General features: G+C 44.0%; 1 protein-coding gene across 1 annotated transcript in view; it reads left to right on the forward strand.

The window, feature by feature from the left end:
• Nucleotides 1-25,099, forward strand: part of SCUBE2 (signal peptide, CUB domain and EGF like domain containing 2) — a 98,013-nt gene that overhangs the window by 28,626 nt on the left and 44,288 nt on the right. The window contains exons 5-11 of the mRNA XM_021710650.1: nucleotides 3,282-3,407; nucleotides 8,369-8,503; nucleotides 14,319-14,444; nucleotides 17,231-17,347; nucleotides 18,018-18,107; nucleotides 22,928-23,044; nucleotides 24,377-24,499. Coding sequence (XP_021566325.1) covers nucleotides 3,282-3,407; nucleotides 8,369-8,503; nucleotides 14,319-14,444; nucleotides 17,231-17,347; nucleotides 18,018-18,107; nucleotides 22,928-23,044; nucleotides 24,377-24,499 — 834 coding nt within the window. The remainder of the gene's footprint in view (nucleotides 1-3,281; nucleotides 3,408-8,368; nucleotides 8,504-14,318; nucleotides 14,445-17,230; nucleotides 17,348-18,017; nucleotides 18,108-22,927; nucleotides 23,045-24,376; nucleotides 24,500-25,099) is intronic.

Genomic DNA, 25,099 nt, shown 5'->3' on the forward strand with positions numbered 1-25,099 from the left:
AACCCGCGGGCTCAGGCAATCCACTCACCTCAGGCTCCCAAAGGCACGGGATTACAGGCTTAGCCACCGAGCCTGGCTCAGCGAGATCTTTCATGCTCATATGCAGCTAATCTGCATTCCCAGCCCACCCATGGGCAACCAGTAATCTATTTTCTGTGTCTATATATTTGCCTTTTCTGGACATTTCATATAAGTGGACTCGTACAATATATAGTCTTTTGTGTTTGGATTCTTTCATTTAGCATAATACTTTTGAGGTGTATCCATGATGTAGTCTGTACCAGCATTTCATTCCTTTATATTGCTGAATAGTGTTTCATTTTGTAGATATACTATGTTTTCTTTATCCATTCACCAGTTGATAGGCATTTAGGTTGTTTCTACTTTTGAGCCATTATAAGTAATGTTGCTTTGCGTGCAAGTTTTTGTATGAACATAGTCTTTGATTTCTTTTGGGTATATACCTAGAAGTGGAATTGTGGGTCATATGGTAAATTTACATTTAACTTTTTTTTTTTTTGAGTTGGAATCTCACTCTGTTGCCCTGCTGGAGTGCAGTGGCATGCTCATGGCCACCACAGCCTCTACCTGCTGGGCTCAGGTGATCCTCCCACCTCAGCCTTCCAAGTAACTGGAATTACAGGCATGCGCCACCACGCCCAGCTAATTTTTTGATTTATGGTAGAGATGAGGTCTCACCAAGTTGCCCAGGCTGGTCTTGAACCCGTGGGCTCAGGCAATCCTCTCACCTCGGCCTCACAAAGTGCTGGGATTATAGGTATGAGCCACTGCACCTGGTCCTATGTTTAACTTTTTAAGAAACTGCCAAAGTGATACTTTCTTAGATATCACACCAAAGGCACAACCGACACAAGAAAAAAACAGACAAATTTGACTTCATGAAAATTTAAAAATTGTGTTTATCAAAAGACAATATCAACAGAATATAAAGGCAACTCACAGAATGGGAGAAAATATTTACAAGTCATATATCTGATAAGAGATTAATATTTGAAAAATAGAGAATTCCTAAAACTCAACACCAAAAATAAAACAACAAATTCAAGAATGGGCCGAGGACTTGAATAAATATTTCTCCAATGAAGATGTATAATTGGTCAACAAGCACATTAGAAGATGCTCAACATCACTAATCATTAGAGAAATGAACATCAAAACTACAAATGGAGGTACCACTCACACCCATGAGAATGGCTACTATCAAAAAACCCGGAGAATAACAAATGTTGGCGAGAATGTGGGTAAATTAGAACCCTTGTGCACTGTTGGTGGGAATGTAAAGTGGTTATACTTACTGTGGGAAAAAGTATGGTAGCTCCCCAAAAATCAAAAATAATATTACCATGTGATACAGCAGTTCCACGTTTGAGTATAAACCCTCCCAAAAGTGGAAAACAGAGTCTTGATGAGATATCTGTACACCATGTTCATAGCATTATTCACAATAGCCTAAAGGTATGAGACATTCAAGTGTCCACACTGACATATGAATAGATAAGCAAAATGTGGTACACGCAATGGAATTTTTTTTTTTAATTTGGTTTTTTTTGAGATGAGGTCTTACTATATTGTCCAGACTAGTCTTGAAGTCTTGGGCTCAAGCAATCCTCCTGCCTCAGCCTCCGAATGATCTAAGGGTATAGGTGTGAGCCACTGCACCTTGTCTTAATGCCTGTACCCTACTGTCTTCGTTTGTCTTCCTCTTAATGATGTGCAAAAGTTTTTAATTTTGATAAACTCCAATTTGTTGACTTTTAATTTGTGGATTGTGTGTTTGGTGTTGTAACAAAGATTTTTTTTTTTTTTGAGTTGGAGTCTCACTCCGTCACCCAGACTGGAGTGCAGTGGCCGCTCCCGGCCACCGCAGCCTCGACCTGCTGGGCTCCGGCGATCCTTCCGCCTCAGCCTTCCGAGTAGCTGGAATAACAGGCATGCGCCACCACGCCCGGCTGATTTTTGATTTATTGTAGAGATGAGGTCTCACTGCCCAGGCGGGTCTCAAACCCGCGGGCTCAGGCAATCCACTCACCTCAGCCTCCCAAAGGCGCGGGATTACAGGCTGAGCCACTGAGCCCGGCTCAACAAAGATATTTTTACCCAATCTAAGGTCTTAAAGATTTTTCTCATATATTTTCTCTGAAAAGCTTTCTAGTGTTAGCTCTTTTTTCTTTTTTTTTTGAGTTGGAGTCTCATTCTGTTGCTCAGACTGGAGTGCAGTGGCCGCTCCCGGCCATCGCAGCCTCAACCTCTGGGGCTCCGGCGATCCTTCCACCTCAGCCTTCCAAGTAGCCAGAATTACAAGCGCACGCTATCACGCCCGGCTAATTTTTTTTTTTTATTTATTGTAGAGATGAGGTCTCGCTGCCCAGGTGGGTCTCGAACCCGTGGGCTCAGGCAATCCACTCACCTCAGCCTCCCAAAGGCGGGGGATTACAGGCTGAGCCACCGAGCCTGGCTTAGTGTTAGCTCTTACATTTGGGTCTCTGATCCACTTTGAGTGGATTTTTGTGTGGTGTGAGATAAGAATTTAAGGGATTCTTTTTGCATATGGATATTCAATTATTCCAGTGCCATTTGTTGAGAGGATTAGTGTTTCTCCCAATAAATTACCTTAGCACTTTTGTTTAAAATCAAGTGGCTATAAGGATTTATTTCTGGGTTCTTAATTCTGTTCCATTGATCTATATATCTGTCTTAATGCCTGTACCCTACTGTCTTGATCACTGTAGCTTTATAGTAAGTTAAAGTCCTCCAAGTTTACTCTTTTTCAAAGTTGTTTTGGCTATAAGTATTTTGCATTTCCACATAAATTTTAGGGTAAGCTTGTCAAATTCTGCAAAAAGATGTGCTGAAATTTTGTGTGTTTTTATATCCCCTTATTTCTTACATGAAGATCGCATACTACAGATATTATTTGCATTTTGATTTTTTAATTTAATTGTATATCCTAGAAATGACTCCAAGTCAGGTCATGGAGGTTTGTATTTTTTTTACAGCTGCATTGTACTCCATGGAGTAGAGGTACCATACTTATTAAATTATTCTTCTATGTATAGGAATTTAGGTTGTTTTCAATATTTTGTAATTACAAACAATACTGTAGTAAATAAATAACCGTGTACATATTCGTATTCCTCTCATGAGAGGTGTATCTTCAGGGTAGAGTCCCAGAAGTGGAATGGCTAGTTAAAAGATAAATGCATGTATCTTTATATCAGAGAAACAGCCCTTGTCTAGTTTACTTCTGTTTTATTCCTCAGACATCGATGAATGTGAAGACGAACTCAATGGAGGCTGCGTCCATGACTGTTTGAACATTCCAGGCAATTATCGCTGCACTTGTTTTGATGGCTTCATGTTGGCTCATGATGGTCATAATTGTCTTGGTAAGGAAAACATTTGGAAAGGGCAGTTCTCCTTTATTTACCCTCTAGCATTCTTTCCTTTGGTGAAAACCTATTCATGGAAACAAAAAGGGGATCGGAGACTTGTGTTTTTTGTCCTCTTGGAAATTAGACTCCATAAAAGAAAATCAGGTAAAATGTTTCCATTTCTGTGTGATCATTTATAATATAGATCTCCCATTAGTGTAAGGAGATGGGTGGACATACTATTTATTGGTTCTCTGGCATTGGTTTGTCACCTTTAAGTTATTTGGTCTTGTGCTGAAAGGATTCTGACTTCACCGTTTTTTTAAAATGCCGTTAAGTGTCTCTATTCTGGAATTAGGAAAAATTCCTTGTTTTGAAGTCTCCAAATGTGTGCTGGGGTCACAGCCAGAAAGACACCCCCCTCTTTTTTCTTGAAAGCGAGAGAAAACAAACAGAAAACTTTCATGAACCTCTTCCTAGTATTTCACAAAACAGAAACATCTGTTGGAGTTTTAGTCCCTGAATTAGAGAGTGTTGTTTACATTGATTCCTTATGCCAGGAATAAAACAGAACTTAGAAACAGCAGGCAATTGGATGGTCTGAGTGTTGGATAGTCTTAGAGGATACAGCACACCTGGCAGGTAGGTATTTGTGGTTTGCTTTTTTTAAGGTTGGTGTTACCAGTTGTACAGAAGAACATGGGAGCCGTATGGCACTTGACACTTACAACCCTTCTTATGCCTGACCTACTGATGTCTACTTGGTCAACTAAGCCTGAGCCAGGCCCTGGCTCTGTGGGGACAGCTATTCAGATGTCCCTTTTTTTTTTTTTTTTTTTTCTGAGTTGGAGTCTCACTCCGTTGCCCAGACTGGAGTGCAGTGGCACATTCCCGGCCACCACAGCCTCTATCTGCTGGGCTCTGGCGATCCTTCGCCCTCAGCCTTCCAAGTAGCCGGAACTACAGGCGTGCGTTACCACACCTGGCTAATTTTTTGTTTATTATAGAGATGAGGTCTTGCCAAGTTGCCCTGGCGGGTCTCAGACCTGCAGGCTCAGACAATCCACTTGCTTAGGCCTTCCAAAGCACTGGGATTACAGGCTGAGCCACCGAGCCCAGCCCAGATGTCCCTTTATGATGTGGTAGGAATGGCCATTTGAGTAAATGCTTTGAGATCTGCATAAGAGAAACTAGAAATGGTACAGCAGAAATGCAGGGGAGGGGAGTATGTCCATTTGGGACTTAAGCTTTATATGACCTTTATCCCATCTCAGTGTCACCTGGCACTTCATCCGGAGGATGTCTATGCCCTGTGAGAGAGATCAAGCTTTGGGTAATAGACCCCTTGACCTTTCAAGCTGTCAGCAAGACTTGATTGAAGACTCTGCAGACTTTCTAGGAAGTCAGTACCACGAAAAGACACATTTAAGAGACAATCCTGAGAGCAAAGATAATTTGAAATTAGTTAAAAACCCAGAAAAGTGAAATCACTTTCAGTGTATAATTTATTGAGGTTTTCTTTTTTTTTTTTACCACTTTCTGGGGAAAATTTCCCTTTGAGTTGCCAACAGTGACATTTCGAGGATTCATGTCTGATGGGACACTCAGTCATTACTGTTGTGCTCTAATCCTTAGTCTGGGGTGGGAGGTGGGTGGCAGAGTGTGAGCTTCCTAAGAGCACAAGCTGAACCATCCAGGGGTTAAGGATCTGGAACAGGGTTGGGTGAGTGGTTCTGAGTATAGACCTGCTCAGAAATCCTAAGGCTTGGAGTTTCTTCTTACTTTAGCCAATAGCACAGATATTTCAGAAGAATATCTCCATTTCTCCTCCTTGGGGTCTCTTTATGGACTTGGTAGCAAGGATCTGTCTTGCAGAAAGACTCTGAGCATCTACTGAATATTTCTGAAGGAGATAAGAGTTCTTCAAAAGGTGAGCATGAGAAAATTTTGAAGAGCAGGACCAGCACACATAGAGACTTCTCCGCCATTTATACTTGAAAGGGCTGAAGCACTTGTGGCACGAAAGAAGCTCAGAACCCAGACTTCTCCTTGGGCCCCTCACCACACATTTGCTCCAAATATATTAACCAGAAGGTACAGAGTACAAACACCACTGAGCTCTGGCACTAAATGCAGTGAGCTCCAAGATCCTGAATATCGGCAAGTCTGAAAAACAAGAGGCAGATCTTCCACATGGATTGCCCCATCTGTGTTCAGTTTCTATCTGTGGAGTGTCTGGGACCTCGTCATAGCTACTTGGCTTTGTAGCAGTGATTCTCAACCCTGGCATACATCACAATCACCTGAGTTTTAAAAACACCTTTGTCTAGGTTTTATCTAAGACTGGTTGTATCAGTATCTCTGGAAGGCATTGGGGTTCTAACATGTAGCCAAGACTGTGAACCACTGTTTTATGGTTGGAGAGGCTTACCAGCCTAGTGATAGATATTTGTGTATGTGAACACCCACAGTTTTAGAGTTTTTTTTGTTTTTGTTTTGAGTCAGAGTCTCACTTTGTTGCCCCAGGCTGGAGTGCAGTGGCATGATCATGGCTCACCACAGCCTCAACTCCCTGGACTCAGGTGATCCTTCCACCTCAGCCTTCCGAGTAGCTGGGACTACAGGAGTGCACCACCATGCTTGGATAATTTTTTAATTTTTTTGTAGAGATGATATCTTCCTGTGTTGTCCAGGCTGGTCTCAAACTCCTGGGCTCAAGCAATCCTCTCACCTTGGTTTCCCAAAGTGCTGGGATTATAGGCGTGAGCCACCATGCCCAGCCCACTTTTGTATTTATCCAATCAGAGTGCATCACCCAGCTTAAGGACACATTTCTGATTGCTCCAGAGAAAAGAAATCATGGGTTAAATGTGGAGCGAGAGCATGGTAGGTAAGAGGGGAGCACGCCTTCACTCACAACCAATCCAGGAGCTGGTGTTCAGGGAAACAGCTCTCCTGCTCACTTGAGTCCTCACTGTGGAACACCCAGGCCAGGTGTGTTCCAGCACGGCTCGTCCTCTGGAATGTGCTTCCTTCACCCTTTGGCATAGACAAGGGCAAGTTTGTTATGCTTTAGGGGATGGCTTGAGTCCCATCAGTTTAGTCAGGCATCTGCTCAGTAGTGTGGGAGGACAGATGACTATAAGATCTGAAGCTTGAAACCAGATAACAGATATTTAAATGTGAATTTTCTCATTACAGATACGCCCAGGAGCTACTGATAGGCATATGAGAAATTAGGCTAGAGAAAATAAATTGCTTTTATATCAGCCTTCTCCTTGAGTCTTTGTTGTCTGAGACTTTTCTGGAAGTTTCTCTTCTTTGGCTGTGGTGGTGATGCGGCCCTATCCTGCTTGTTTGTTCATGCATTGAACAGTTAATAAGCACCTTCTGAATTCCAGGGCTGTGCTAATTAAAGCAAAAATCTCTGTCCTCAAGGAGTTTGCAGTCTAGTGGAGATGCGTAAGTAAAGAATTTTGAGAATTCAAAATTCAAAATTCAAAATGAGTGTATTAATACAGGCGTGCACAGGGCATTATGGACGTAGTGGAAGGAAGGTCTTCTAAGGCTGCCCTCGGGGGTATGGCAGAAGGCTTCCTCCCTCCCTGTCTTTCTGATGACTCCTTTGCCAGAGGCTCCTGGGGCTCCTGCCATCTTCTCTACCTCCTCCCTGCCTGACATTGTCCAGAATTCTACCTCTGGCTGTCTCCTATCGGCTCCTTCTCTCCCTTCCCACACTCCTTCCTGCCTTTGGCTCTCACATCGTCATCCACTACTTTCTCAGGCAACAAGTAAATGGTTTTCAAAGCTGTGCTTACAGCACCAGATTCTCTTCCAAGCTACCCACTCAGGTTTCCCACTGCCTGCCTAGCCCAGCCGTGAATTTGCACATTTCAGACACATCACCTCCCTGCCCTGGGGGTGGGTGGACAACCATATCTTCATTCTCATTTCTGTACCCAACACTGGTCTTCCTCCTTTTTCCTTTCCAGAAGGCCTCCGTGTGAACTTTCTGTCCTCTAGCAGTGTCCCACCCCACAGCCCACAAGGCTCCCGGTCCTGCAGGCGTTTCTTCTGTGTCTGGCTTGCTGGCATCCCCCTACCAGCCCCAGGTCTATCTCCCGCTAGTGCCTACTGTGGCTGCTTTGGGTCCCTTTGGGTCCCTGTCCCTGCTTTGGGTCCCAGGCTTTCCATGGTTCCCCTTTCCTATGTCTTATCCTCAGCTGCCACTTCATTTTTCCAAAGTGAGGGCCTGACCATGTTTCCCCACTCCAGTCGTTCCCAGCTGCCTCCCAAATTAAGTAGGTATTCAGGATCCTGGCAGTGTGACCCTGTCTATTTTCCCTGCAGTGTCTCTTGTAACTTTCCCTCCATGTGCCCTGTGCTCCAGCCATGTGGGATGACTCACTGGCCTCTGAATATACCCTGAGTTCCCCAGCCTTCGTGCTGCTGCTCATGCTCTCTCTTCTTCCCACAATCCCTTCTCTCCTGCTTTATATTTGCAGCAATCCTAAGGGCCCATCTTTCATCAGCTGTTTCTTAAAACCCATCCTGAATCCCCACAACCAGATGTGACATCTCTTTCCTTCATATCACCTTTTACCTTATCTCAGAATAATTTGTATATTTGTCTCTTACTGAAGGGCATGCTCCTAGAGGGAAGGAATTTTATCTTCCTCATCTGTATTTTACTGTGGATTCCAGCACTGTGCTTGGGAAAGAGAAAATGTTTGATAAATGTGTACTGAACTGATCATCTCGTGTTCTTGGGGTGGGCCTGGCCAAGTGAGCCCCAGACCCATGAGGGCCGGGTTAATCGCCTGTGAACCTCACTGGCTTCAATTCTGAGAGTTTCTGTGATGCAGGGACATGAAGAGGGACCTCATCTCTGCTTAGCAGGAGACCCTGAGCTGCCAGTGGGGTGGGGGTATTTGAAATAGTCATCAAAGCAAAGGCTAATACCTCTCTCCTTCCAGATGTGGATGAGTGCCTGGAGAACAATGGTGGCTGCCAGCACACCTGTGTCAACATCATGGGCAGCTACGAGTGCCGTTGCAAGGAGGGGTTTTTCCTGAGTGACAATCAGCACACGTGTATTCACCGCTCGGAAGGTACCTCTGCTCTGCTGTGGACGGGGGCAGAGTCACATCTGATACCCTCCTCCCGTGTGCGTGCATGCACTCACACATGTGCACACACACACACTCAATGACTTTAGAGGGGAAGCACAGGGTATAGAAAGACTGGAGGCCTAAGGACAAGACTAGACTCCACTGCTGAGTAACCGTGGGCAAATTATTTTCGCTTCAACTTTCTCACCTGGCAGAATAAGTGCTTTGGACTGAGTGAGCTCTGAGGTCCTTTCAAAGTCTCGCATTCTCTGATTCTAATCTTTAAATAGAATACATTTCAAACATGACTAGATGTCTCAGGAGCGATATAATGGATGATCTGCCAAGTTTTTCAAAAAGATGCTGAAAACCACAGCACCAGTGTAAGCCTGCTCCTTGCTCTGGGTGGGCAGAGAGAAGGCTGGAGCCTTCTCATGGAGACTTTTAATGAATTGCTGTTTTCAGCTCCAAGCTAGCTCTAGCCCTTTCTTTTTTTGTATTTTTGAATACTGAAGGTCTTCCTCCCTGGCCTTGGGCTCTCTGTGCTGTGGTTTCCTTTACCCAAGTCACCATTGGCCATTCCTCTATAAATCTGCAGAAAACTCTTCTCTTCTGATTGTCTTTGCTTTGAGTTTATGCCTTTTTAAAATTCCTCTGTTACTTTAGTGGATTTTTGGGAGAGGAAGACATTAAGTACATGTGGCCAATCAGTTATTTTTAAATGAATGCCATCTTTTTAATTCTTCTCTGCTTTTTTTTTTAAGTGCCCTAAATATTAGGAAAAATGCCCTAAATGTTAGACTATTAACTGCTTTTGGCATGTTTTACTTATTCACTTCCATAACTTAAAAATGAGATCATCTTAAGTTCTGCTATTTAATTGCAAATTTGTAGATTGATTGCTTTAATCATGGTGTTAATGATTTTCCGAGGGTTTCCTCATTGAAGGCAATTCTGGTCTCATGTTCCAAGGATGATGGCTCATACTTTATACCTAACTAGAATACTTGTTTGGGTACTAAGGAAAATTGTCAGAGAGACCACTCAAGGCCAGTGGGCTTGCTGCCTATCATCATCCCGATTCTGTTCATTCCCAGTGTTTGGGTCAGGGGAGTTACACACACTGGCTCTAATTGGGTGGATTTTTTTTTTAATCAGAGTCTCACTCTGTTGCCCAGGCTGGAGTGAGGTGGCATGATCACAGCTCATTGCAGCCTCAACCTCCTAGGCTCAGGCAATCCTTCCACCTCAGCTTCCAGAGTAGCTGGGACTATAGGTGTATGCCACCATGCCTGGCTAATTTTTAAATTTTTTTTGTAGAGACGAGGTCTCCCTGTGTTGCCCAGGCTGGCCTCCAACTCCTAGGCTCAAGTAGTCTTCCCTCCTCAGCCTGCTGGGATTACAGGCATGAGCCACCAACCCTGGCTGTTTAACTGGGTGGATTTCTTCCATCCAAGTACTAACCAGACCTGACCTGGCTTAGCTTCTGAGATCAGATGAGATGAGGTGCATTCAGGGTGGTATGGCCAGTGGATTTCTTATCTTATGCCAGGCATGGCCCTTGATTAAGTAACAGCACACTTCATTTTCCCACGGGGTTCTCTGGAGCCTTAGATGTGCATTGCAGTCTTGTCTGACACAGTAGACCTCAAGCTAGGTATGAATTAAGATGCCAGCGGCATAGAGGGATCCAAATCTTAGGGCATCTCCACTTTTGGTTGTTCAAAGCTGCTTCCTGGGAAGTCACTCTGACTTTCTCTGCAGGCAGCTGGGGAGAGAGGGAGAACCTGCAGTAAAACCATCACTTGAGCACCTCCAGAGTGGGTCCTACCCACTTACAAAGTAGCTGGTGACAATTAAGGTTACCTCTTCTCCTTGCAACTCTGGAGTCCTGACTCAGCCCTGCTGCCTCCTCTTGCAGGCCCTCCAGACTGATTAGAGACACAGGCTCTTTATAACAGAAGCAAACATAATCGCAGTCCCTTTCTGCAAACTGTGTTTTCTAGATTTCCTCCAATTCAGACATTCCTGGATCCCCTGAAGCGTATGAACACATTTGTCTGGAACTAAAACCAAAATCCAAGAATTTGAGTTGTGGTCTGGAAGCGCCCTGTGTGATTTTCTGTTGCGTTTCAACCTGATTGCTTGGCAAATTCATGGCAGTGTCAGCCAACAGATTCTAGTGATTTGTAACGGAGAACCTTTTCATCCTACGGTTTTCATTCTTCAAATAGAACAGCCTGTAAACAGTTTTCTTCTAGGATTTCCTCCCTGGTGTACATAGTAAACCCTTAGAAACTGCATAAAAATAGACCTTAAATCCCACAGCTGATACCTTAAAAATGATTAAAAGAATGTAACACTACAAGCTAGTATTTACTAGTGCTGCTGTTGTTGTTTTTAATAATTATTTACTAGGTGTTCTTTGACATAGGGGATCATAATAGTTGATTCTGATGGAAAGTGCAAGATGTTAATTTTTTAAAATCCTTAGAAACTTCAAAGCACTGATAAAGAGACCGTGTGTTTTCACCCATATAATGAGGGTAAGCTGGAGAGAAACACAACACCCCCAGCTTGCCTTTGTTTCTATTCACGGGTGCTCAGGCTCTCAAAATGAGCATTCCTCTCTTGTTTTGTCTGCTCTGAGAATATTTAGATGGTATACTGCTGCTTTCTCAGGGGAGCAGAGAAGGTGTCACATTGGTGAAAAAGAGACAGGACCTGTTTCCCATGTAATGTGATTTTTCCCTCCCAGTTCACAAGCCATGTTTTGTTTTGTTTTGTTTTTTGAGTTGGAATCTCACTCTGTCGCCCAGGCTGGAGTGCAGTGGCATGCTCATGGCCACCCCAGCATCAGCCTGCTGGGCTCTGGCGATTCTTCCGCCTCAGCCTTCCAAGTAGCCAGAACTACAGGCGCACACTATCACGCCCAGCTAATTTTTGATTTATTGTAGAGACTAGGTCTTGCCAAGTTGCCTGGGCTGGTCTCGAACCTATGGGCTCAGGCAATCCACTTGCCTCAGCCTCCCAAAGTGCTGGGATTACAGGCTGAGCCACCGGACCCTGCCATACAAGCCATGTTTTTATACTATTTCTGGAAATATTCTTCAGTGGAACCCTGAGCCTGGAAGCACTAGAATGGGGACATTTCCAGTGTTTCTGAGCTGTTTCTCCCTGGAACTAACAGTCCTAGACATGACTACCAGGCCAGTTTGTGGGGGAGATAGGACCATTGCTGGACTGGTGCCATTTGGGCCAGATCCATCTGCTTCCTCTTGCAGGTGTCTTGTTCTGAGTCAGGGTACTATGAAAGGCTTTGGCGTCACCGCTTTAAAAGCCATCAGCATTTCCAAAGCTATTTAAACTTCCATTACCTCCTGGTAACTTCAGGTCTAGCTTGATAGGATATAACATCCAGTGACAACTTCTCTATGTGTCACAATGGCATCTGGCACACAGTCGTTCTTAGGAAATATTTCTTGTGTAAATGAGTTACTCTGAGGCAGTAAAGGTCACTTTGCAAATGTCTTAACAGACTTGTAAACAGTGAAAGGGAAGCAGCAGCAGCAGCTGGCCTGTTTGGGGGGTGTACTTTCCAGGTGTTACTGCCATCTCTTCTTGGGCACTGTGATATTGACCCCCAAGTGCTGGTTATTTCAAATGCTCTGCTGACCCAAGGACAAACGCAACACTTGCTGGGCCTTCTCAGGACACTGCTTCTGGAGGCAGCTCTCACCTCCCGTGCCAGGGAGCAAATAACTTCTTCAGAAATTAGCAGCTAGAACAAGAGAAAGCTTTTCCACCCTTCCAGTACAAACCTCTCTCTGTATTCATTGACAGCGGCCCTCTGCATGGAGGAATGAATCCCAGCAACTTTCAGCAGACCGAGTGCTGGAGTGCAAGCCGCTCATAACTGTCAGATAAAAAAGCGAGATGGTTTTAACAGAGACTCAAGAGAGTAGGGGATATATTAACTAGCACACTGTCTTTTGGAATAGGAATGGCGTCTGTTTGTATTAAAACAATTGTTCCAGACAAGCACAGCTTGACAGCTCTGTAGTGAGAGTTGGAGAGGGATTTTTGACTTCATTAGAACCTGTTGGCTAAAGTCTTAGAGGCATAATGCGGAAAAGTGTTGGAGCCTGGAGAAATTGAATAAAGCCCTTTTGTGCTCATGTTTAAAACAGTGCCACTTCTAGTACTAGAAAGTGTCTTGTTAGTAGAGAGCTAATCAGAACCAAGTCCCCCCCACTAGAGGTGTTTCAGAAGGGCATTGCACAAATCCAAAGAAGCAACACATCAATATCAATGGGCACTTAATCGTGCAATACAAACTGAGACAATGACTTGAAAATACTCTTGGGTGTGATAATAGTTCCTTTGGGGGTCTGGCAGGCAGCAAGTTCTCCAAGAGCTGGTTTTGAGATGAAGCAGGATGCTGGTAAACCACAGGGGTGTTTACCTAGCTAGTGCCCATCATTTAAATGCCACGTTAAACCATCCAGGAACATAACCATCTGTACCACTTCCCACCCCCATTACTACAGGATTGGGCCTAATAGAAATTTACAGTATACCTAAAAATAATTATATAACAGCTAAAGGAAACCACATGTATGAGGTCTCTCTCTCTCTCTCTCCCCCCATTCCCCCCATTGTTGTATGACACTGTGTATCAGAGGTTTATATTCTGAGTCTGCTTGCTGAAGGAGGGGCCAAGGGACTGAGGTTGGTCACATAAGAGAGATCCCTGGACAGGTGGTCCTTGTGGTGATGCCAAAATGCAGCAGTCACACTCACCTCTAAAGTGTGGATTTGGTGGGGGTGCAGAGGAGGGCTGAAGTTATCTGAAAATTATCTTCAAGAATGTGTAAAAAGTTGGGAAATTTTTTTGAGCTGGAATCTCACTCTGTCACCCAGGCTGGAGTGCAGTGGCATAATCATAGCCCACCACAGTCTCGACCTCCTGGGCTCAGATGAGCCTTCTACCTAAGCCTCCTGAGTAGCTGGGACTACAGGTGGGTGTCACCAGGCTCAGTTAATATTTGATTAAAAAAAATTTTTTTTTTTTAGAGACAGAGTCTCACTATGTCATCTAGGTGAACTCCTGGGCTCAAGCGATCCTCCCACCTTGGCCTCCCAAAGTGCTGGGATTACAGGCGTGAGTCACTGTGGTTGGCCAGAATCTTTATCACTCTATCTGCAAATTTTCTTATGAAGATTCTCCTTTTCTCCTTATATTCTTATTCTACTGTTGAATAAAATCATAAGTCTAGGTATCAGTTTCTGGGGTCAGCAGGCTCTGATCCCACGCCTAACAGAGAGCTCCAGTTTATTGCAACCTCTGTAAGAGAGTTGAGGCATCGTATCTCTCTTTTTTTTTTTTTTTTTTGAGTTGGAGTCTCACTCTGTCGCCCAGACTGGAGTGCAGTGGCTGCTCCCGGCCACTGCAGCCTCGACCTGCTGGGCTCCGGCGATCCTTCTGCCTCAGCCTTCCGAGTAGCTGGAACTACAGGCGCACACTGCCACGCCTGGCTCATTTTTTTTTTTTTTTAATTTTAGAGGTGAGGTCTCACCAAGTTGCCCAGGCAGGTCACGAACATCATATCTCTTATATGACAGAAAAAAGTGTTCACATCTCTGTTCACTGACCTGGCTTGATTTTAATGACATATACTTTTCAAATGTGGGACTGCTGGAGACCCAGGCAGACAGGTCTGTAGTCCAGCCCTTAGTCCCTTGCAGCTTCCCATGGGCCCAGGATTCTGACCACAGTCTAGTCACCTGTCTGTTGCATGCCACTATTTTGCAGAGGGCCTGAGCTGCATGAATAAGGATCACGGCTGTAGTCACATCTGTAAGGAGGCCCCGAGAGGCAGCGTCGCCTGTGAGTGCAGGCCTGGTTTTGAGCTGGCCAAGAACCAGAGAGATTGCATCTGTAAGTATGGACTGGTACACACCCATGAACAGAACCGTCAGAGGCTGTGTTCTACGGCCCACCATCAGAAACACCACTGCCCGGGACAAACAGCAGCAGCAGGGAAGGCAGCTGACCTGAGATACTGACCTCTACCAAGGGCTTGTTCATGTGGAAGGGGAGTCTTCTGTAGGGAAGGGAAATGATATTTTAAAACAAACCAATCCAAAGGAAATGAAATTCAGGAATAAGGAGCGTGACTGTTGAGAGGGGCAAGTCTCCGGGTTCCCACAGAATAAAATCAAATGTCCTTATCTAGAAACCACAGCTCTTTGCAAGCTGACCCTTCCTCCTTTATAATCCTCATCTGCCTCTTTCCCCCAAATATAACACTCCCTGCCTTTGGAGAACAGCCCATATCTTGATGCCTCCACGCCTTTCCCAAACTCTCCTCCTTTCCTGGCTTGGTGGACTCTCATGCAACCTTCAATATCCTGCTACATTTCTAATAAGGATCATAGCTACCTTTGGGGGGAGCATTTATTATGTGCAAAGGCTTGTCCCAAGATATGCCATATCCCATTTAATTCTTAAAAGCACCACCCTATGAGCTAAGTATTATTATCCTTGACCTCAGCCTCCCAAAGTGCTGGGATTATAGGCATGAGCCACCGCGCCCGGCCTATCCTCACTTCCAGCTGGGAAAATTGTGGAGCAGGTAAAGCAACTAGTTACATAGGGAGTGACAAATAGTATTCAAACCTAGATCCCCCTAACTCTGAAACTGTGCTCTTAATCACTGTGATATTCTACCTCAGAAGCCTTCCCAGGTAGCCTCAGACAGGGCAGCCATTTTGTATTTTGACTCCCACAGCATTTTGTTTTTCCCTCTATTATAGCTCTGGGTCAAATTGTGTATTTATATTTTTGTCTCCCCGAGTATGAGCCACCCCAAGTCAATGACCTTGTCTCATTTTTCCTCTCAGTCTTCCCCGGTGCCTACCACAGGATGTGCTCAGTACACATTTGTTTAATGAATGGGCGAATGAATGGTATGCACAATCTGGACACAGCTGCCACACCACGATTGTAGTAACAAAACTCCAGCGGGTAATAGGAAACAACTAGCAATTAATGGTGTTCCTAAACCACTATTTATGCCAGAGAAAACACGAGGTTTCCCTTTAGGAACTTTTCCCAAAGCCATGAACAGAAGAGCCCTGCAGTTTGCTGGGGATGCTGGTTTACAGTGAGGAGCCCTTAGTGGTCAAGAGATAAGGAGACAGTTTTCGCAGGTGAGGGACTTCACTCCATTGTCTCCATCACAAAGCGGAGCGCAGCCTCCAGACCTGCCAAGCAAGGGCTGGTGCCACCATCACACTCAAACAACAGGTTCTGACAGGCTCTAAGGGCCTCTCAAAGTAAGGGTGTCCCTGAGGGCCACCAGGGGGCTGAGCAGCTTGGCGACCACTTGTCTTGCCTCCAGATCTTCAAAAAGAGGACCCAAACCCTCTAAGATTTACCTATGGAGTGAGACTTTCAGCCTTTCACAGTTTTTCAGGGGCATAATTGCTGAAGGTAAAACAACCGTAAGCTTGTTTTTTGGTTTTTTTTCCCTTTGAGTTTGAAGCTCACTCCGTTGCCCAGACTGGGAGTGCAGTGGCTCCAGCGATCCTTCCGCCTCAGCCTTCCAAGTAGTTGGAACTACAGGCGTGTGCTACCACACCTGGTTAATTTTTTGATTTATTGTAGAGATGAGGGCTTGTCAAGTTGCCCAGGCGGGTCTCGAACCCGCGGGCTCAGGCAATTCACTCACCTCGGCCTCCTAAAGAGCGGGATTACAGGTTGAGCCACCAAGCCTGGCCTCGTAAACTTGTTTTTAGGAATGTTAAATGTTTTTAAGATGTCAATGCTCAAATAACAGTTATAACATTTGAAAAATTGGAAAAGAAAAAACAAAATCCAGAATTCCACTCTATAACCAGCTGTTTCAATTTTTTTGTATTCCTATTTAGTTGTGATTCATAGGCACATGCAATTTTTACATAGCTATAATCATAGAGCATCACAAATATGTAATTAGTTCTTTTAAATTGGAAAAATTACAAAGACCTATGTAAGAATTCAAACACTCCACAAAGTGTATAAAGAAAACATGTAGTTTCCCCCTCCCATTTCCTTTGCCAGAGGTAACTGCTATTAACAGTTTGATGAGTAGATAGTTTTGTAGTTGGCTTTTTTTTTTTTTTGGCCTATCATCAATGCATTCACCCCTAGTTGATAATTACTGGTTAGTGTCACATTAATTGTGTGCAGAGTCATCATTTCCTCTGATTATCCTCCCTTTTAACTAATCCAGATGAATTCTAATGAGAGAAATTCTAACATATATGTACAAATTAAATATTGTGTGTTTATTCCAGACATAAAGTGCTGTAGCATTTCCTAAAGTCCCGGTACAGTTGTATTAATAGGCAAACTCCTCTAGATAGAGTAAAGCAGTGGTCTAGAATCTCTTGGGATAATTCCCTTTAAATAATGAAAATCTGTCCCACTCTCCCGTCTCTGTCTTCCTGTGTGACTTTGTTCAAACCTGTGTTTCCGCATTTCTGCAGTTTGCATGGTGACTTTCTGCTTACACAGACAAGGACAGGGTCTGAAACAGAATTCTCTCTTTTGTACACAATTCCTGATGAGTACTAGGTGCTCAAATCCTTGCAGAATGAAAATCAGATTTCCTCTGGAGCAAACACAGCCCTGGTTGTGGAAATTTCAGTGCTTTATGTATTGATTCATTTTGCTCTCAGTGACCTGTAACCATGGAAACGGTGGGTGCCAGCACTCCTGTGAAGACACAGCTGATGGCCCAGAGTGTAGCTGCCATCCACGGTACAAGATGCATACAGATGGGCGGAGCTGCCTTGGTGAGTGGTGACCCCTGCACCAGGAGGGTGCCCATTCCTAACCCTCATCCTTGATGTTGTTTAGCACCAGATGCCTTGTGATGCTTCACGTGATGCAGTGGGAGAGGTCTAGGCCTGGGGTGATGGTCCCTCACTCCCTGTGAGACCTTAGAAGGCTGTTCCTTCTCGCCTTAGAAAGCTGTTCCTAGGCTGCTTCTGAAACTAGTATTCTGGAGACTGGGACAACACATCCCAAGGGGTCAGAGCAACACGAAGCTAGAGCTAGCTGTCTGTTGATGATGCAGCAACATTGACAGTCAACAGGAGCAAGGGTTGCGTATTTCCAGTGGGATGCCTCCCCTGCCCTTTATGGGCATATCCCTTGCTAGCTTCATTTTAGAGGCTTCTAGGCCTAAGGTTCTTTTTGTCCCAGTGTGAATCTGAAGTGTGCATTCGCTAGTGTCTCTTTGGTTAGTGCAATATATTTCCAAATCTTTCCCACATTTAATGTTCACTAAGGATCTGCGGTCATTTAACATACTGTGCTTCCTGCAGAGCCTCGTTACAACACACTTTTATGGAGTGAGCAGAGTCACATGTCTTACATTGTTCTCGTGTCTGGATTTGTGCAGGGGATGAATAATTTGGTTCATTTCAGTTTGAGAATTGTGTTCTTTTACTTCTCTTGTAGAGCGAGAGGACACCGCCCTGGAGGTGACAGAGAGCAATGCCACATCCATGGCGGATGGGGATAAACGGGTGAAACGGCGACTGCTTATGGGTAGGTGCCTCTGCTCCCCTCAGTGGCAACTGCCACTGGTCCTTTCCCTCCCCAGTTTATTATATCAGGCCTGATCTTGGGGGCCATATGCTCTCAGACCAGCTGGACTAGGTGAGCAGCTAGTGCTCACCTAGGTGAAGCCAGGGTGCGTGTCTGTTCCTCACTCACTACTGTTGCTTAGTCACTGCCCAAGACCTCGGGTATTATGCGGAGAGCACCAGGCAAGCTGTCAGAATAATCAGGTTAACGTCCTAATGCAGCCTCAACTAGCCGTGAGACTTGGCAAACTGCCCTGAGCCTCCGTCTCTTGGTCTTTCTTTAAGATGTGTGCAATAAAATCTACCTCTTAGGGTTATCAGGATGCTCAGTTGAGGCAATAGTATGCCAAAGTGCCCTGAGTCCAGTGCCTGGGACTGAGTGGGTGGTCAATGATTGTCAGTTCCCTTCCTTTTGAATAGCTGGAATGAGATGAGACTCTGGCAGCTTCTAGCTCAGCACGGCAACTTGTCTGTTTGTGTGTCCACTGAGTCTTCCATTTCTGACTCAGCCGGTGATAATGGTAGAAGAGATGAATGGAGAAGGGGGCACTTGGCTGGGGGACATGGGACGGCCTACCTGCAGGTCCAGCCATCAAGCTGAAAATGAACAGAAGTAGTGGCGGTGGCCGTGGGGGTGGGAAGCAGATCCTTTGGCACGTTCCTCTTATGGAGAAAGTTTGGCTGGACCTAAACAAAACCCATCTTTTCACAACTTCTGGATTTAGTAGTCAGGTAAGATATTGACTGTCAAGCAGGTAACACTTCTGAGCTCTTTTCTGCTCTTTAAAAATTATTACATTTAATTGTCATGAGTTAAAATAGTACATATGAATAACATAAAAACAACATATTCACTCTGTTGCCCAGACTGGAGTTCAGTGGCACAATCATGGCTCACAGCAACCTCGACCTCCTGGACTCCTCAGCCTCCTGAGTAGCTGGCACTATAGTGCACGCCACCGCAGCTGGCTAATTTTTTTTTTGTAGAGCCAAGGTCTGGCTATGTTGCCCAGGCTTGTCTTGAACTCCTGGGCTCAAACAATCCTCCTGCCTTGGCCTTCCAAAGTGCTGTGATTATAGGCATGAGCTATCATACCTGGCCATAAAAACTTAATTACTACCAATCTTGTAAAGAAATGCCTCCTATCCGGGTCTCATAACTTCCCATCCCCTCTTCCCATTTTCCAAAGGCAACAATTTTCAGTTCTCCTAGTCGTTTTTCCTTCTGACTTCTCCTCCCCTTTTATTTTGAAAAATGATATATATATACGGTTATTTCTTGATTTGACCATTTTAGATGGTAGCTTTTGACTTCCTACTACTGGCAACTAGGTTTTAGTGCTTCCTGCTTCCCCTTACTACTATACACACATCTACCCTGTCCTCTACACCCTTATTATAGTCTTACCACAATTTAAATCAGTCTTATGTGTTTACATTATTGTGACTAGAAATATCTAATTATATTTCACCCGAATCATGTAATGTGCTATGATCATATCTTCTTCGTTTGCTTCATTTTCTGAGTACTTCTTACCAATTCTTTCCCAAGAGCTCTAAAGAGCATGTTTTCAGTATGTTCAAATATAGCAGGTAACTTACCCATTCAATTTCCTTCCTTAAAAAGTCTCTTCTGGCTGGTGCAGTAGCTCATGGCTGTGATCTCTACACCTTGGGAGGCAGAGGCAAGAAGATAGCCTGAGCCCAGGGTTTTGAGATCAGCCTCGGCAACTTGGTGAGATCTCATGTCTAAATTAAATTTTAAAAAAATTAGCTGGTTGTGGTGGTGCATGCTTGTAGTCCCAGTTACCTGGAAGGCTGAGGTGGAAGGATCCCCTGAGCTCAGCAGCTCAAGGCTATGGTAGTCATGAGCATGCCACTGCATGGCCGCCTGGCTGACAGAGGGAGACTCTGACTCAAAAAAAAAAGACTCTGACTCTTGGCCTTGGCGAGACCTCATCTCTACAGTAAATCAAAAAATTAAAAAAGACAAAAGAAAAGAAAAGTCTCTTCTGAAGCTTCACTTGACCCACTGCACATCCCTCATCTGGACCTTTGTCTTCAGTGTAAAAATTCCCTTCACTGCTCTCCTGTCTGGTGGATCCTGTGTCTTGTCTCTTGTTAGTTTACACCGTGAATGAGATATAGGTTTTTTAAAACTTTGCATGTCTGAAAATGACTTTATATTTTACCTTCATCTTTAATTGAGAATCAGGCTCAGTATAGAATTCAGAGTTGGAAAGAATATTCCATCAGTGTTTTGAAGTCTGTGCTCCATCGTTTTGAGGGATGTAGTATTGTTTTGAGAAGCAGTACTGTTCTTGACCCTTGTATGAAATCTGTGAAGGCTTCTCTCTGGAAGTTTCCAGGATCTTCTCCTTGTCCCTGGTGATCTGAAATTTTATAATAATATCCCTTAATGTGGGACTTTGCTCATCTGTTGTGCTGAGTACTCAATGTGCCTTTTCACTATGGACATTAAGTCCCTTGGTTCTGAGAAATTTTCTTATGTATTTGTTTTTATACACTTTCTCTGTTCATTCAGTCTCAAACTCCTATTAGTTGGCTGTTGTATCTCCTGGACTAGTCCTCTGATTTGTTTTTCTTCTTGGTTTTGTTTGTTTCTTTTTTAATAGTTGGGGTTTTGTTCTGTCACCCAGGCTGGAGTGCACTGGCACAATCATAGCTCATGCAATCCTCTTGCCTTAGTCTCCTGAGAGGCTGGGTCTATAGGTGTGAGCCACGGCAACTGGCTCTTCTTTGTATTTTTGTTCTGCTTTCTAGCAGATTTTTCATTTTTTTCTTCTACAGAATTCTTTTTAAATTTCTGCTTTTACAATTTAATCCTTCAAAAATGTTATTTTGGTCTTTTGTTATAGGACCCTGTTCTTATTTCATAGATGTTTTTCTTATGTCCCTGAGGAAATTAATAATAAGAGTTTAACCTTTTTTTGATTCCCTATATTATTTTAGTTTCTTCCAGGTTTCTTTTTCCCTGTTTGATCTTATTGACTGATTTTTTTATACTTAATAGTGAAAAACTAAAAAGCCAAGTATTGACTGACAGGCTTCATGTTTGGGTGTCTAGTCAGTGACTTAGCCATTTCATCTGGATATCCCTAAATGCCAGTATCTGTAGATTCTTTCACTTGGGCAAGTCATTTTAGCAGGAGAGGAATCTATCAGTCTGTCCGTAGGGGATATAGGCTTAGCTGCCGGTATTCTGGGAGCTGAGTGGGCTGGAGGTGGGGAGGCGTGGGCTTGAAATCTCTCTGCACCTGACAGTACTTCTCTTTCCTCCTCCACAGTTCCTGGGGCTTTGAGTCTGGTGCTTCTCTGGTCCAAATTTTCCAGAGGGTAAACTTCTCTGCTGTAGTCATAATAGGGCAGGGATAGTTAGAATAGGGCAGGGATTTAAATAGGAGCTCTTAGGGTTTATCAATTTCTTACATAGACTCTCAATTAATCTTCCTATTTTTAACTGCATCCTGGTCTCTGCCTTTAGAGTAACTTGATACCTCCAAAGCCTGGGTCTTTCTGGGATTCTGTGGCTCACACGAGTTTACCACTTGTTGACACACCTCTGCAGGCCATTAGGATCTAGCTTTCTGCTATGCCGGTCACTGCTCCTCCACTGACATGCCATTTCTAGAACATTTGACATATTTCATCTATTGTCCTTTTTTCCATTTTATTTGTCCTTAATGATTTATGCTTTAAAAAAATCGATTCGCTCTCATTTTAGTGGGGTTTTGAAAGGAAACGGAATTAAACATATATGCCCTATGTTCTCACTCAAGGGTGGGATCAGCACACACTGGACACTGCTAGCGGAGGGAGGGAGGGAGGAGGGATGGGGCGTGTGGCAACACAGTGGGTACCTGGTCCACTATCGGGGAGAGAGGGCCAGTTGGAAGCCCAAACTTCACCTGCATGCAGCCTACTTATGTAGTAAATCCTTACTTGTACCCCACAATTCAAATAAAATAAAATAAAAACATACATGTTCTATCTGTCATATTTAATTAGAACTAAGCTTGCCCCCTTCCCTCCCTGCTTTAAAATGTGGTAGCTATGGAAAAAAAAACTTTCTGGATGCCTAGGTGCTAGCAATTGAATGAATGTTAAATAGCACTTGTCTATTACTTGGAATAATTATAAAATACAGAATTAGAAGACTATTTTCTTATTTTTTCCTCATCTCCATAGTTGTGATTTAATAATGTGGCTAACTTTTCATATAGCTATGATAGGCATATCTCTTTTCAGGGAAAGCTAAACTTCTTATCTGAGTAAATTGGCAGTTGCAAGGATGACATCATTAGCCAGCAACAAGGGAATGGTTCAGGAGAACCTTCTCCTTTCAAGATGTTAATGGCAAAGCAAGAGAGGGTAAAGGTTGCTCATCCTACTCTTGCCCGGTTTTGCACTCACATTCAGCTTGTCAGATGGGATCATGCTTAGCAGGTTGCTGGCTGTGGATCAGCAGGAACTTTTAATGGCTTTAAATCTACAAGTAGAGGGAATGGCTCTGTAGGTTGGGAGATGTCTTTGCAAGCCTGGTCACCCTGACGAAACTCCCCAGGAAATATAATTTATTTAGATGGGTGGGAAGAGCTGCACTTATTCCCCCTCTCTCTCACTTGCAGGTGGCAGAGACTTGCGTACAGCCATGAGTACCCCACCATGCTTCTTGGCTTCTATTAATTTTGTCAAATATTAACTGCTGTATCAGCACTTCTTTAGAACACTAACTACTTTTTTTTTAAACCTCCCTGTCAGAAACGTGTGCTGTCAACAATGGAGGCTGTGACCGCACCTGTAAGGATACTTCGACAGGTGTTCATTGCAGTTGTCCCGTTGGATTCACTCTCCAGTTGGATGGGAAGACATGTAAAGGTAACCTTTGCCTCTCCGGGGTGGCCAGGTGCCCTGCTATGGAGGGAAAGGGAAGTCCTATGCTGTTAGGGAGTAGGGATGAAGCCATTCTCCTGCTATGGCATGGGGATGAAGGCAGCGGCTGTTCTCCATGCCCCACGTGACTCCAGATTTGCTTGTGATTCATATCGATGGAAGCTTTTCTTCCCTGGGCTAGTAGAAGGTTATAATTGGGTAAGCTTATTTGGGACCAACTTAATTACATTAATTGTTGAGGAGGTCAGCCTCTACAAGCATCAAATAATTCATTTCAGACAGTGACCTTATTAGAAAAAAAGACAGTTCAAGGAAACATTCATTTGCAGGAGATAATATCAACATATCATAAATAATAGTCTCGAGATTATTGTGTAAATAACAGTCAAGATTATTATCCAGAGGACTTAATGAATAACTGTATCATTAACTTTTACTGATGAAGAGAGACCCCAGTGACTTGCTAGTATTTCATTGGCAAGAGTACAAAGGATTAGTTCTCTAGCATGATAAGAAGTAGATAACCAATTACCAGACGAAACTGGGAAAAGATAAGATTGAGTATCAGGAATCGTTTAAAAACACTGAGGCTATTTGAGGTAATTTGCCAACACAAATGCTCTAGTCCTTTATAGCTTTAATCATTAAACTAGAATAGACAGTGCACTAAAGGAAGCCATTTTATCTTGAATGAGCAATACAAAGATTAGAATTTAGCCGGGCTTGGTGGCTCAGCCTGTAATCCCACGCCTTTGGGAGGCTGAGGTGAGGTGGATTGCCTGAGACCGTGGGTTCGAGACCCGCCTGGGCAGCGAGACCTCATCTCTACAATAAAATCAAAAAATCAGCCGGGCGTGGTAGCGCACGCCTGTAATTCTGGCTACTTGGAAGGCTGAGGTGGAAGGATCGCCAGAGTCCAGCAGGTTGAGGCTGCGGTGGCCGGGAGCGGCCGCTGCACTCCAGTCTGGGTGACAGAGTGAGACTCCAACTCAAAAAAAAACAAAAAACAAACAAAAAAAACAAAGTTGAGAATTTAACAGGACATCACCTTTCTTTCCCATAGTTTGTTTCCTTAATGCTAGTCAAGGGTATAATAAGTCAGAGTTTTCAAGAGGATGAGGCACTTGTCTTTCAAAACTAGTTAAGTTGGACAAGAAAGCACGTGTAAGCTTAAAAACATGAGCAAGTATTCTTAATGCTTTATGAGTCTGTTTTTAATTCAGAGAATAACGAACACTTACACAATAGCACCTCTGGGGCTTGTGGGAAACGAGGTGAGTATTTGTTCTCTGATATGCCGATGCTTGCCTGTTGCAGATATCGATGAGTGCCAGACCCACAATGGAGGCTGTGATCACTTCTGCAAAAACACCGTGGGCAGTTTTGACTGCAGCTGCAAAAAAGGATTTAAATTATTAACAGATGAGAAGTCTTGCCAAGGTATGTGCTGAAAACATAGTTATGCTGTGCAGTGGCCCACTACTTGAAACAGTGAACACATAACCCCATCCCGGCAGAGACTGGCTGGCCAGGCTTCTTGACGGAGTCACTAATCCAACCTCCATCCTAGACTTGGTTTATTTTATCTATTAGGTAGAATAAAAACACTGATGTAGCTCACAGGTATATTTTGGAAATTAAACTAATGATTAGAGAACACCTCAAAGAACTCATCTGACTTGATAACAGCAGAGCTCACTGCTGGAAATGGAATGAAAAACAAAGAGCAAACAAGGTTGCATCGGGGTATTGAGATTATGAATAACTTTCCTTTTCTGAAATTTCATTTAATGTTACTGAATTTAGCACAGAAGGTGGTGGCAAAAATCTGTAGATTTAGTTAGCATACCTTCCCAGCAAAAAGTTGGGGTCAATCCACAGTCAAGATCATATACCAGTTTCTCTCTTCCGTATTTTATTTTTATTTATTTTATTTTTTTTTTTGAGTTGGAGTCTCACTCTGTCGCCCAGACTGGAGTGCAGTGGCCGCTCCCGGCCACCGCAGCCCCGACCTGCTGGGCTCCGGCGATCCTTCCGCCT

This window comes from Carlito syrichta, unplaced genomic scaffold, assembly GCF_000164805.1.
Source record: "Carlito syrichta isolate Samal-C Ts95f unplaced genomic scaffold, Tarsius_syrichta-2.0.1 Scaffold296499, whole genome shotgun sequence".
In the NCBI taxonomy this organism is placed as follows: domain Eukaryota; kingdom Metazoa; phylum Chordata; class Mammalia; order Primates; family Tarsiidae; genus Carlito; species Carlito syrichta.